The sequence below is a fragment of the Anguilla rostrata genome, chromosome 5 (assembly GCF_018555375.3).
Source record: "Anguilla rostrata isolate EN2019 chromosome 5, ASM1855537v3, whole genome shotgun sequence".
Taxonomy (NCBI): Eukaryota; Metazoa; Chordata; class Actinopteri; order Anguilliformes; family Anguillidae; genus Anguilla; species Anguilla rostrata.
Window position 1 is genome coordinate 47,888,960 of NC_057937.1, and position 14,688 is coordinate 47,903,647.

General features: G+C 39.6%; 1 protein-coding gene across 2 annotated transcripts in view; it reads left to right on the forward strand.

Moving 5' to 3' along the window:
- Nucleotides 1–14,688, forward strand: part of LOC135255501 (NT-3 growth factor receptor-like) — a 185,453-nt gene that overhangs the window by 44,603 nt on the left and 126,162 nt on the right. For both annotated transcript variants that reach the window (XM_064336747.1, XM_064336749.1), the window contains 2 exons: nucleotides 710–784; nucleotides 3,604–3,675. In XM_064336747.1, coding sequence (XP_064192817.1) covers nucleotides 710–784; nucleotides 3,604–3,675 — 147 coding nt within the window. The remainder of the gene's footprint in view (nucleotides 1–709; nucleotides 785–3,603; nucleotides 3,676–14,688) is intronic.

Here is a 14,688-nt window from a genome sequence, read left to right on the forward strand (position 1 = left end):
TGTGGTATATTTTGCTGGATAATATTTTAGAGTAAACCACTGTGGACAAATCTCTCTATTAACAAAGAAAGAAAGAAAGAAGACATCTGTCGGAAGTAGATTTAGTGCCTGTTCTAAAAAAATATTTGAACCTATTCTCATTTAATATTCTGCGTGTTTTTGAGTCTATCATATTTTCTACAATGTTTTTCAGCTTTCTGAAAGAAGTTAGAAAACATGCTCAGGGAGAGGGGGGTCATGGTGTCAAATTTATCGTTTGTGCCACCAGACAAGCGCAGCCTTTATCCATTCTGCAGAGTGTTGATCCACACTGTGCAAAGAAAGTTCCCTTTATGCCTTTATAATGAACATCAGCCCTGAGCACCAGCAGCCGCCTTCTCACCAATTAAGACCATGAGCTGCAAACAGAGATTTCTCAGGCCATCTTCACTGACAAAGTTTAAGAAAATAATAGTCTCTTGTGGATACCTGAAAACATTTACAAATACAATTTGTATGTTGCAAAAGAAATAATATCCACATGCTGTAATGGCTTTCCAGATGACCTTCCCATTAGATCATGTAAAATATTATGGTGATACAATTAGTGTATATATGTATACATAGCACAAAGTGAGACAAAATTTTAAAAAAAGTAGTTCATGTGTTTCCTGTTTTCTTAATTGAAACAACTGTCAACTCTGAGCTCCATGTTTATCTCTGCTTTCAGACACATAGAGAACTGGACGGGCCTGCACGTTCTGACAGAAATGCACATGGACCTGTACACTGGACTCGAAAGACTGTAAGTGTTGTCCCTGACGTCAGTGCCCTGGCAAAATGATGTTCACTTGAATCAGAGAAAAAAGGGTACAGTGCTACTTAGACCATTTTATAAAATGAGCAAATGCAATGGCACTTCCTGCTGTTTGACCCACTCAGGCTTCACAGAAAAGAAAATAAGACTTTTTGTGTTTGAAGATATTGTCAGACTCCCAGGTACAGGTGCAGCTCATAATGGGCAATTCTGAGCCCTTGGAAAAAAAACAACAAAATAATTTGGGAAATTTTAAATATTGTTGAACTTACTGGGTAACAACAATGCTTTTCATTATAATTACTCTCTGAATAATAATAATCTCTGAAAAAAAGACAGGCCTTGTCTACTATGTTAATCTCTTGGACATCATAGGAATAATGGGCCTCATTCACGAAATATGCGTATGATCGTAAACATTTCACATTTGATCGTAAACTGTAAGAATGTTTCCACAAACATTTCAGCATTCATCATTTTATTCTTTTCTGTATTTGTCCATAGCTGTTTCCTTATGCTATTCAAATGAACAGGATTGCGCATAAAATTTACAAACCTGGGATATGCACAGAAGCAAATGTCTGTACACGTGTAATGAATCCCATATTGGTTTTTCATAGGTACATTTTTAAGAACAAAAGTAAGAATAATTTAAGAAAAGTTTTGTGAATGAGGCCCAATGGTCCTAAATAATAATGAATTATGTTCACTAACTGTCGCGATCCTCACAGTTGATAAGAGAGAGCTCTTAGGGAGCAGTTCTTTTGTGCACTGTGGGTATATCACAAGTGGAACTCCACATCATAACTGCTGATAATGATAATGTTTCAGCTATTCTTTACACATGATAGATTCCTTGGTTAGTCTGCAGAGTGATGGTAAGGTGTCATTTTCTTTTTTCTTCCACACAGTCATGTTACTATGAGTGGAAGCATTTTTATTTCTCTCGTCACAAAAAAACAATTTCCCAATGGCCTGTTTTGCACTGACCAATTAACACTGATATAGCAAGGACACCACAAATTAAATTTTATTATGTTCATTTCGCTGACAACCTTATCCAAGGCAACTTAAATTGTGAGATAGCGTAACAGACACTTACTAGCTCACATGCACACATGTGTGCACATGCAGGCACACACACGCACATGCACACACTTTGGATGCTGGCTGAGCACGCTTTTCCAACATTCTGAGCGTACCAAATTGGCGTTTCACTCATTAGCGGCTCACTCACCTGCTGCTTTTGTCTCTGCCACTTCTTCCCACTCCTTGGAAACGCTGTGGGGCTTTGCCAGGGGCTGCGGAGGGTCCACAGCACTTGGCTATGCTAGTCCTCCACTTTGTCCTAATCCTCTGACGTGAAAAATCAGGGACATGTGATCCAAATTTATATTACACATGTTTGCTTAGCTCTCTCACAGTGCTTGTGGTTTTGTGTATCAATATGTATGTTAGCCAACGTGTTACTAGGGAACAGGTGACAGGATTCTGTATTTGGTCCAACACGAGAAGCGTTTGGACTGAATCCCGCCTGGCTTCCTATTAGCGACCTCCGTTTGATCTTTAGTGTGCATCATGTCTGTTTGAATGTTCTGGCGTACTCACTGAAATTAAAAGGTCTGAAGTGAATGCAAATGAAAAGGGCACATCAATTGACATAAACATGGATGCCAGCTGCTCTTGAAAGCCAAAAAAATGGGGACTGCGGTTTTTGCCAGTCGCCTCACCATCATGGTCTTCTCAGAAATGATGAGTGGGAAGAGGATATTTGATTGCTTTAAAACACTCTCTCAGTCCTGGCCACGGTCTAACTGGCAGATATGTTATCTGATCTCTCAATCTGTGTGGTCAAATTCAGTTAAGCGCCAAAAGTAAAAGAATAACCCTGTTTGTTCTATTACCACAGTAATGCTGCCATGTTTAGCGATTTGCTGCAAAGGACTGAATGATCGATCAGATTACAAAAGTAATGAAGCATTACATGTGGATGCATGTGCCTGCTCCTCCCCAGGGTGCCATCTTGCATCTGCTACCTGGTTTACAAGTAGCACTTTACTTGAACTGTACAATGTACAGTATAGCCTATTTTATGGCATGGTAGTGCCCTTATAGTAGGATACATAAGTTTCAATGTGTTTCTTCAATGGCCCCTGAGAGTTTTGTGTGCGATGAAGGCTATTTTAGATACAGTTTTGAGTGTGGGGGGTGATCCTCCCTCTGGTCAAGAATGCCCCAGTGCAGTAAAGGGACTTTTGGATGGACTGAGATTCTGACTCACTGTGGTCATTAAAGATCCCATGACAACCTACAAGGAGTAGGGGCTTTCCCAGTGTCCTGGCTAAATTCTCATCCTGGCTCTTTCAACTTGCCACCTCATCATTCCTCAGTTTAAACCACATCAGCTGTGTGGTGAGCATTCTGGCACAAAATGGCTGGCACACATCACCCTGGTGGGTACTATATTGGTGGCGGAAGGGGCTAGTTCCCCCTGATCACTATAAAGCACTTCGAGTGTTAGAGCAGTGCGATATAAATGGGAGGAATTAGCATTATTTTTTTATAATGTATGCAGCAATAATTTTGAATCCTATATTTTTGAATTTGGTGTGTAATATTCTCAACAATGTAGTTGTCCTCTGTATTTTTTCCATCTCAATGTGTGCTTGACAAAGGACTAACACCTTAGTAGATAACTGGCAACATGTAGGAATAAGCAGTGGCCTTGATGATTTGACATTAAATGTGATACTGTTCAATATGAGTTCAGTGCCTGATGCATGTATATGTGTGTCTGCCTTTTTCAGGACTATCATGAACTGCAACCTGCACGAGATTCACCACAATGCATTTAAAAAGAACCCACTCCTGCACTACATGTGAGTATCTGTTACGCCTTTCCCAATAAAATTATCTTCATTGCACCTGTTAACCCTGCTATCATCTGAGGTCCTCCCTGTTCACTGTTACCAGGAGGTGATTTGGTACCAAAAGGGAAGGATTCAGTCCATTTTAAATGCAGGCCATATTACAGTTAGGTATTTATTACAGGTAAAACATAATTTGGCTTTCAACCCACATTGATCTTAACTGACTTAAAAATTAATTGACCAACATTGACTTAAAATCAGAATCAGTATCAGGAAAGCAGCACTTGACGACACTTGAATTCATCACAATATATTTTGAAGAAAAAGGAAAAGAGCTGCATTCACTGGAGTCTTGCATGCATTTTTCTGCACGTTCCTCTCACATCCTCATCTGTAGAATTTACACTGCTGAACATCCCAAGATCTCGCAGCAGGTATCAAATTTGAAGGATTAGAACATATTCTATTTCCTGAATCACAAATGAACATGCATTAATGAACAAACAATAAGATCTATATATTTGTTCTGTTATTGCGCAATGATTTGGTTGACCTAAAATGCCCTTGACAAAAGCTGTGGCTATGGTGGCCGAGCCTGGTTTGATTTTCAATCTTCTGGTGCTCCTGCTCTTACAAATGGGCTGATTCCTCCGTCTCTCTGCAGGTTTCACACTGCCTTAAAGCAAACAGGTAAAAGTGGAGAGATGTGAAGATGGCCTTCAGTAATTTATTGAAGTTTTCTGCCTTTATCCTTTCCTCTATTGAATGTATCTGAAACTGTCATATTGAAAATATTGTGCTCTTCCAATACTCGTACTGATTTAAAAATCTATTTTGAGACGAGGAGGGGAGGGAAAGCCACAATGTAGTATTAACTGAAAGAGAGAGAGAGAGAGAGATAGAGATAGATAAATAAATAGAGAGAAATAGAGAGAAACGGAGAGAGATGAAGGGAGAGAGAGAGAGAAACAGAGGGAGAGAGAGAGAGAGAGATGTCATCACCATAACAAAGGCTGACATCCTACAAGCTGACAGCTTGCTCATTCCCAGTTCTCCCAGAGTAAACAGTGAAAGAGGATGAATTGCTGGTTGTTACCTGACAGCACCCATACGTAGTCTCAGCCATCCATCACGGGCTGAAATAGTGCTCTCTCTTTCATCACGTTTATGACTGCCGTTAGCGCTCCGCGTGGCTCGCGCCGTGTCTTCCGCGACTCCTCGCGACGGCGGTCTCTGTTACCGGCGCGCGGGGGAGCTGAACCGAAGCACCTCATCAACATTTAATGAACGGCAAAAAAAGTCATTAAAGGCTCACCCTCACTTGAGTCACTATTGGAGCAGATGGACATGCTAATTGTGGTCCCATTAAAAATGCTGAAGGGTGTTGAGTGACAGCGGCGATGAAGACATTATATCTGCATTGAGTCTATGGGTGCGGGTGGGATAGGGGAGTGTGAGCTTCAGACTGAAACCAGGGAGCAAGATGGTGATTAGGCACGGCGACTGCCACTCCAGGCCCAGAAATCCTTTTCACTTGCTGCAGACGTACTGTCTTCCTCAGCTTCTCGGTGTCTGCAGGTTGGCGTCAGTCATGCTGCAGTGGGTTAGATGTGGGGAACTCTATGGAGCAGACATTCATGATAGGCTTTTTTTTTGGGCAAGCGGAGGAAAAATGTACAGTATTCCCCTGTAACAAAAGTATTCCCCTGGCTCCATGTTGCACACTTTCCTTCTGAAAAGCCCTGTCATGCCTTAGCGCCAAGCACTAGGATTTCTGTGAAGCAAGATTGTTTCCTGTATAACAAAGATCTTGGCTCTAGCTAGACTTGTTCTCAACGTTTCACTTTAAAAGATGCAAAAACTGCTTGTGTATTACAGTGATAATCACGTGAAGAAAATTTGAGATGAGCTCTATGTGTTAATGACTTTTTGATCAACTGACCTTCGTACTAAATTTTAAATGTAAGCAAATGCGCTGCTGTCTTGCTTTACCAGATATGTATCCACTTCATTTCCATAGTTTTCTGGTCTGCATTGCCACCCTTTATACAGTCTATGATTGCGACAAAGGTCTTAATTAACCAATTGCAGGCAGCACAAAAATTCATGGTGTTAACAGGCTTTCGACAAATACATTCCGAAGTCATTGCATCTCCAGGGCTGGAAATGGACACCACATATTTAAAATCTAAAAAAAACAATAAAACATATGTCCACCTCCACTATATACCTTTTGATTCAAAAGTACATTTTTAATTGAATTGGGTTTTGCCATCTACCTCAGCTGATCAGTGGAGTGCAGATCAAAAGAATATGTTAGGAACTAACAGCCTCACTGAAAATAGATGCTGTGGTTGGCGATATCTCTCTAATTAATGTGTATGCCTGTGGTGATGTTTTATTTAGGTTTTTTAAGGTCAAAAAACACTTTTATTGATGAAAGCAGTGGGCCAGTATAATTGAATCTTTAGCCACATATTTATGAAATGTACATACATATCTAATGTGAAAGATCAATGCAGGTAACTGAAATCTTTCTAAATTAACTTATTTGCTGAACATACATTAGATAAATATGTTGTACAAAGAGAGCCAGCTTTGTGTATTACATTAGTCCAAAAATGAAATGGCCATGATGTATTTATTCACAATCTATTTAAAATCCTTATTCCTCCCAGCTTAATTAGCTGATCGTAATTAACAAGAGTATCATTAAAGTGTCCCTCTTCGTTTGACTATGATCCCCAGTAGTCATATATTTTAGTTTTAATATGTGTCCCAATCCACAGTGCTTTTGTGTAAATGTCTAAGGCCCTTTTAACATGCATATTTCCATACATATTTCATGCATGTTTGTCTCCTCACACAGATGATCATTTGCTTTAATACGGCTAGTGAAAGGAATAGGAAGTAATGCCAACAACCATTGCTTGTTGCTTGTTTACGTCACCCTGATTTTGAGATAGTATTTTGGATCTGGCAAAGATCCAATGCACTGACTGTCTTTTGGGGTGATAAAAGGTTACCGTCTGCATTGCTGGAGGATCCATCTCTGTGTTCTGTGTATGAGAAGAGTCGCCATAAATCTTAAGCGGCCTCTGCCGCAGGGGTGCTGTAAAGGTCATTCCCTCAAGGAGGGGACTAAAATTCATTCTCATTAAATTTTCCCAAGCTGTAGGATGGCCTCTTCACTCCAAAATTCACTTTCCCACTGATTTCTAGGAAGCATTCCTTCTTATGGTCACTGGATCTTTCTTCCTTCTCTCTCTCTCTCTCTGCCCTCAACCTCTTTGTGCATCTACATGTTCCCCTGCGTTTTCCTCTTTTGCTTTACACCACCGTCCCCTTAGAGGCTGAACAGAAAGGCCAGTGTTTAGCATGCAGGTACTGAGTGGCAGTGTGCTCAGGTCTACAGCAGTGCTTCCCCACGCTGACCTTGGGACCATGTTGTTTATGCTGCCTTTCATTCCAGCTGAGCTCTCAGTTAGTTTGGCTTTATCGAGCAGTTAACCGAATGCTAATTCTTGTTTTAAAAACACCTGTCAAGTACCCGGCAAGTACAAAATGTTATTACAGCTTACACTGTTGTAGTGAATAAGAGTATTGTGTTTTATGGTTCCTTTTTTATCTGTCCGAGCAAGAACTGCCCAACTACATTGTTATTAGGTCCGGATCAAATTTATGCTTTTTTTCTACTAGCAAACTAACATGTGGTTGTGGCCTGACAAATTATTAGGGCACAAAACCTGTGAAGTATACAGCTTGTGAAATATACAAGTAACAAGGCTCATTTCAGCCCTCAAGACAAATTAGCAGTAATATTGCTGTTGGCAGTCAACATACTGTAATCCATTCAACTAGTTCAATTAACTGTTCTGGGTTCTAGGACAATTAAACACCTAAACGTAATTGAAACAGCTGCTATAACTTTAAGGGCCCCATATTACATATTTAATGAACACGTTTAGTTGTAAGTTTATGTGGTGTCTACAAACTCTTCAGGTTTTTGAGTCTGGCCCAGGTCAGTCTTCCATCAGCAGTGAAGTCAATTTTCCCCCGAGATACTTGAACAAAATAACAAAAATCAAATACAAAACTTTGAAAGTAAAAAGAACACACAGTGTGCCCCCGGGACAAGTGGAAGATATGAAGACACTTGTTTCTATGCTGCTAATATTATGATGCAAAACCATTGTGGCCAGGTCCCCTTGATTCATTTAGCATATTTATCATTTACCTCCATGCCACTGGACAATACTGCATAAGTGAGTTGGTTTTCAGCCGTGACTTGAAGGGCAGTACTATGTACAGTAATCAGAATTAAGTAACTGTTAAATAATGTCTCTTGGAATCATTTAGTAATGGTGTGCATGCATATGTGTGTGTGTATATATATATATATATATATATATATATGCAATTTTTAGATGTTAGATAATGTTACTTAACAATTATAACACATTTATTAACATTAATAAACATGCATTAAATTCACCAATGTTCTTGTTAACATGTATTGACAGTCTACATGTTAATTAATGCATTAAGTAATATATTAAGTAACCATAATTGGTTTAATCAACCATAATTAACATTGAATGCTCTTGTGACCCCTATTGTGAAGTTGAAAACATACATCCCTTAACATTATCTAAGACAGTGTTTAAGAAATAACTTCAGTTTAAGTTTAATTATCACTAATTATAGTGATCATCATATATTAAATTCATGTTTCATGGCTTTCCATTTTTCCATGTAACACATAATTTTTTATTGGATTATTAAGCACTAACTATATGAACAGACCCATAAAATATCAATAAAAAAATAAAAATAAAAAAAACAAATGAAAAAAACAAAACAACTGGAAGCCAGAAAATGATTGTGCAGCCATTGTAGGCTAATACTTACAATTTATAACAGGGCAATGTTGACCAACCATTTTAATATTGCCACTATGAGAATTCTGCTTGTAATTTTGCTCAATGAAGCTTAATTCTGAAAAGATTGCTTTTCTTCACCATCACTGTCCTTATCCATTGTTGAGGATCGATAAGTCCAATGTAAAAAGCTGTACAGCTGGAAAGCAAATAACAGTGCAGTTTGTATTACTAAAACAATGCATTTCCAGGACAAAAGTCCATTTTCTTTTTTCCCCCGATACAACTGAACATGTCATGGTGTACATTTTTTAAAATAACAGAGCACCCGTCCAGTAATTTCTCCTTTTTGCTACTATTTGTGCCTGCCTTGCTTATAGGAACAAGGGCACCTCTATATTACCAGCTTTCAATCTGCCCAAAGCACAGGCAGTCGTGTGAGGGTTAAGGGTCACTACCCAGGGCTTAGGCTGCAGGGCTTTGTCTGAATATCTGTCATTCATGATTCACTTTGTCTCTATTTGACCCCATTTTAAACTCTTCAGGGCTATGCTTTTAATATGAAAACAAAGACAATAAAACTAAAAAAAAATATGTTTCCTTTCCGCTTTCATATTCGATTTCCGTAATCATTTGAGCTAAAACAGACATTATTTTTCAATTTTGCAATCACAAGGTGAGTTGCCCTTTGGGGAAGCATGTGTTTTCCAGCACAGAAACTTCCTGGCAAGAGAAGAACACAAACCATTAAATTATCTCAGTGCTTCTTCCTGAGGTTTGGGAAGTATTTTGCGCTATCATGGAAAACAACATGTGGTGTTTGCTGTATTGGGAACAAGGACAGTAGGACACGTTCTGTACCAATGGAGATATTTATTTATTACATCACAGGAGGCAAAGTGTGGTGTGCTTTGAAGCCTATTTAATGAGTTCCATCTCCACTTCTATTGGCTGATGAGTGTAAAACAGTTCTTGTGAGAAAATTCATAAATCTCTCTTTTTCGGTCTCTCTTTCTCTATCTATCTGTCTGTTTTTCTATCTATCTATCACACACAAGTCACACATTGAATTAAGTCTATCTCATAAAGGCTTTATAGAGCATATTTAATGCCTTCATAAACGTGACATAGTGGCTTCATAGATTATACATAAACAAATGTCATGCTTCATAAGTGGTGACATAACACCTTATTCAACATTTTATGTCAAATGTTACATAACCAAAAACGTCACCTGGCTAATGGCTAAACATCATAAAGGGTGACAAAATGTGCCTATAGGATGTTAGGCTAACTGGGACTATCTTGTATTTAAAAGTGTGCCACAAATGATTTCAAAAGCAATATCTCAAAATTATGAATGTCAGTGGTTTTACTTTAACCAGCAGACTACTACAATAAGTATCAATACACATTAAAAGACAATACCCTAGCTTTAGAGATTCTGAAACACATTTAGCATTAAAGTAGATACAGCAGAATACTTTGTTAATCATTTCTGGATGAAACTGGTGTCATTTTAAAGGATATTCATTAGAAAATTACAAAATGCATCTATGAATGATTTATAAAGTAATACCTCAGCATTAGGACAATGTCACTGAAAAGGATGCGTGTCACTGCACAGTACAGTACTATGCTACTAAAAGGATTAGCTAATTTTTCATGAAGGTAGATATGTTATATCTCTGGTATTGGGGTGGAAAGTTGCAAGGTGTTGCACTAAAGCATACAGTAAGTGGTGCAGAGTAGGGGATATCACCTCAGACTCCAATGGATGACCTAGCTTGGAAGGACTGAAGGTTCATGTCATCTTGTGAGCCACGTGTAGGAAAGAGTATTTAAAGGGCATTTTCATTATTTACAGCTTTTTTTTTTTTTTTTTTAAGCTATTGTGGCACAGCAGCATGGCACACCTTTAATGCGAGATATATTTACTGGCGTTAACACAGAAGTCAAGGGGACTAACTTACCTTGGGTTGATTTGGATTGTTTCATGGCATCATGGGCTATGTCACATTTAGCCGAGCATCTTACATAAGTATGTTTTATGTCACCCTTTACAATGTTTAGCCATTAGCCTGGAGTCATTGTTGGTTATGTCACATTTGGTATAACATGTTGCAGAAGAAGTTCTTATGTAAACCTTTATGAAGCATGATATTTGCTTAAGTATGATCTATGCAGCCATTATGTCCTGTTTATGAAGGCATTATATGTTCTGTAAAAAGCCTTTATGAGATATACTTCATTTAAAGAGTGGCACATGCACAGACACACACAGAAATTAATTCTGACTACTTTATCGCTTGCTGTCGCTGATCAGGTTTCCTTTTGGGCAGTCACTCCTAAACATTTTAATGGTGGAGACAAAAGGGATTTTTTTTTTTATATTAAAAGAAAAACAGCATCAAGACACCAGTGGGTTTAATCAGGCTTTATTCATTCCTGCAACACTTAAATTAAAGGCATTCAGAAAGTAAATAATTGTAGAAACAATGGTAGTCTTCAAATACACAATCACCACCCTTCAATAATGATTTGCCCTCATTTTATTCTGTAACTTAATTTCCATTTTTGTAATACTGATCCTGGGGTAATTCTTTTTTGGTGATTGAGAAAATGACCTTACGGAGGAGGGTGAGCTGTGAATGCTACTGCAACACATACCATAAAATTTGAAATAACTGACATTCATAAAAACACTTCATGACACTGCCACATGCTGAAGGCTCGTACCCAGTATCATGACTTAGACTTAACAATCTTTAGATTCCAGTAAAATGTAATAGCTGGTGATGGTTTTAAACTTCCACACACAAATGAAATTATTGAGTCATTATTCAGACTAATACTACGTGCAGACACCCTTTTAGATATGAGAATATCCCTTTGAGCAATTCACTGCAGAAATCAAACCAAAGGGATAGGTAATGAAACATAATGTGATCTTATATCCTTGTGTTTATCTATGACCTGCGTAATTGAACAATTTACAGGCTGAGAAATATGGGTTCTTTCATTTGAAATATCTGTTAACTAGATCACATTCACAAAGGGTTATCTTTTAAGACTAGCGGAGGCCTACTACTGTAATTGTAGTTAGTATTTCAGTGACAACAACATAGTCTCCAATGTTTCGAAACATGGAAGGTTTTAGTCAGAACTGCTGCTGCTATATTAAATATAATTACAACCTTAATAGAGTTTTTGCTCATGAATATTTATATGCATGACTAACTAGCATGCTATATATATATATATATATATTAGTTTATTAGGTGAAAGAGCTAACTATATTTGTAAGCTTACAGTTAGCTACAGTTCATTTTCAGATAATTGCGTTTTTATCTTTATATATAGGATGTGACTTATTACGACTTGGAAAATGCCACCTTGGTGGAGTGTTTTGTTGACTGTTTCGTTGACTCAATCATATGGATCGAAAGTGAAACAGCACTCAAGACAGTAATAATCTTACGTCCGGATCTCCGTGTAGATTCCCCGGTGGGAGTGATAAAAAGCGAGTGAATGTGTTTGGTGAGTTGGAGTGGGCCCTTGGTGGGCAATAATCCCACCCGTCTCGTACTCCCTAAAAGTGGTCATCTTTATTCCGTTTGTGTAGACTTGTGCTATATTTGATGACTAACCTTTGGGGGGTCCATCCAAGTGCATTGTGGGAAGGGTTACCCTAACATTATGATCTTCTCCTTTTTTATTGTAGAGACTTGATAGAGCATCCACTTGCTAATTGCTCTGAGTCTGACTGAATTATGAAGCCAGGCTGCTTTGTTCCCCTTTAAGAAGGTTGTGTGAACACATTCCAGTGGTTGTTCTCAGATGAGTCAGAGCAGTGGAAATGGGAGGATGATGTGCATGGAAAGATTGGTGTGGGAGGTGTCTGTGCTTTTGACCTTACTCCCCTGCTCCTGTTGGTCTTGTTAATGATATCTGATTTCATGGTGATGATTTTGTGTGCAGACGCATGTTCAGACATGTGTTTACATGCGCGTGCTGCCACACATGTTTGTGTGTGCATCCATGTGTGTTTGTTCAGCGATGTAACACTCGCAGTCATATATGCTGATGAGCCTTTAATCATGCTCTGCATGTCTGTGCGCCTGCATTTGTGTGTTCAGCGGTCTAACATTAACATCACGTGTGTTTAATTTTTCACCGTGACAGTGTGCATGCATGCACGCGAGCGCGTGTGCATTTGTGCGTGCGTGTCGAATGATGTAACATTAATACTCAAGTATGTTGATGAGCTTTTTACACTGCTCTGTGTGGGTGTAGAACTCGCTGCAGAGCACCATCATGCTGGCAGCTGGTGCTACTATGTGGGAAAAGGTTGCTCGGTCCCTTTGGCGATCTCGTACTTTCCCTCCCACAGAACAGGTTGTTTCTGCCGTGGTAATGCTCTCTCTGCCGGTGTCTGCTCTGACCCTGTGAGGGTGTGGGGAATAGGAGGGGGCTGGGCGGCGAGGGACGGTTTTTTGGAAGATTCCCCTCTGATTCGCTGCAGCGCCTCCTCCGCTGTGTGCAAAGCCGTCCACCCACCAGCCACCTCATCAATTCCGTTTTTATTCACAACGGAGCAGAGAGTGGACTGCAGAGAGAGCAGCCTCTGCCTGCCTGAATCTGCTTATTCTACACCAGCACTCAGATGACCCAGGAAGTGCAGGTGCAGTAGAGTCATGCACTGTTCAAGGTCTTGAATTACATACCTGTCACAAGGGCAAACAGCACTGGCTATTCTCCACCATTAAGTCCTGTGTAAATTTTAGGGACTTTTTTTTTGTTGTAGCAGTTATTTTAAGTTTCCTGTGAAGTCAAATGCATTTAACAATCCTTTTCTTGACCACAGTCTATTCAAGGTGAACTAGACCTAAGAACTAGAGATATAGGTTCCCCTTCATGGAAACATAGAACCAACTAGTGCATGCACAGACATAAAGGTCCACTGCCAGATGACTGATAACAACCTGTGCTGCTTGGCCATCGAACCGAGGACCTGTTTGTTTCCTTATCCTTCACGTACTGTGAGATACTGGACAGGACTGTGGAAATGAACCCCCTGCCGCCACTGCAAAGGTGAATGGCTGCATTTTTTTAAGGAGACTGTACAGTGCTAAACTGCGGGAAGAACAGCAAAAGAGCTTTTTCTTCTTACCGTATCCCCCTCTGCAGCCCTTGAGGGATGTGCAAGGGAGAGATGTCCTTGAGAGAAGATAAAAGCTCTCGCAGGCAAAGGAGAAAAAAACAGCTCTCACCACCAGTGTCACTGCTAATTGGCTCCTTTGTCATCTGCGTGTCAAAGGATCGAGTGGCGTGTGACAGTGGCGGAGCTGATAGTCCTCTGACAGGGTCGGAGAGAGCACCCCTCAGGGTAGGTTCGGGGCAGTTTGCCCGGGGTTCTTTCCACCTCCGAGAGGCCACTGGGGGGCAGTAGGGTGTTCAGTGTACCTGTGGAGTGAAAAAGCAGGACCCGGTCAGAGCTTTGCAGCTGCCAGACCAGTATCCTCCACCCGCAAGCAGCAGGCTGAGATTTACCCTGTCCTGGCCACAGTTAATGAGGAAAAGCAAAGTCATCATGTCCCTTTCTACCCACAGCATTGTTATGAGACAAATAGATCTTTCTATCACCTATACAACATGGCCACAAGGACTAGGAGGTGTTTCTTCCATGGAATCATTGTATTTCAATTCATTTTAAATCTTTTCCTTTTTTTTATTTTGTGGAAGGGTCATTTCCTGGGATTGGCGAGACCTATTCCTGGTAAATTATAATATACAATCAGAGTTGTCTGTTTGCCTATTAGAGCCAACAGTATGGTGTGGTTTTGAGTTCTGGATTTCTGTGCTCTCCTGACAATCTTTCCCACACCCTATTACACAGAAGGTTTTTTTTTTTTTTGCAGTTTATAGCCCACAGTAACCCTACATTAAAATTAGTCATCACAAGAATAATATCAGCAATTACAGCAAGTAGTTTTAATTTCTTCCTGATCTAACTGCATATCAATCCCTCATTTTGTGGAACAGAATCTTAGATGGGACAATAAGGTTGTAGCATAACATCATTCAAAGAGGGAGTGGCACAAAATGTGTTTTGTGTGTGTGTGTGTACTTGTGTATGCAC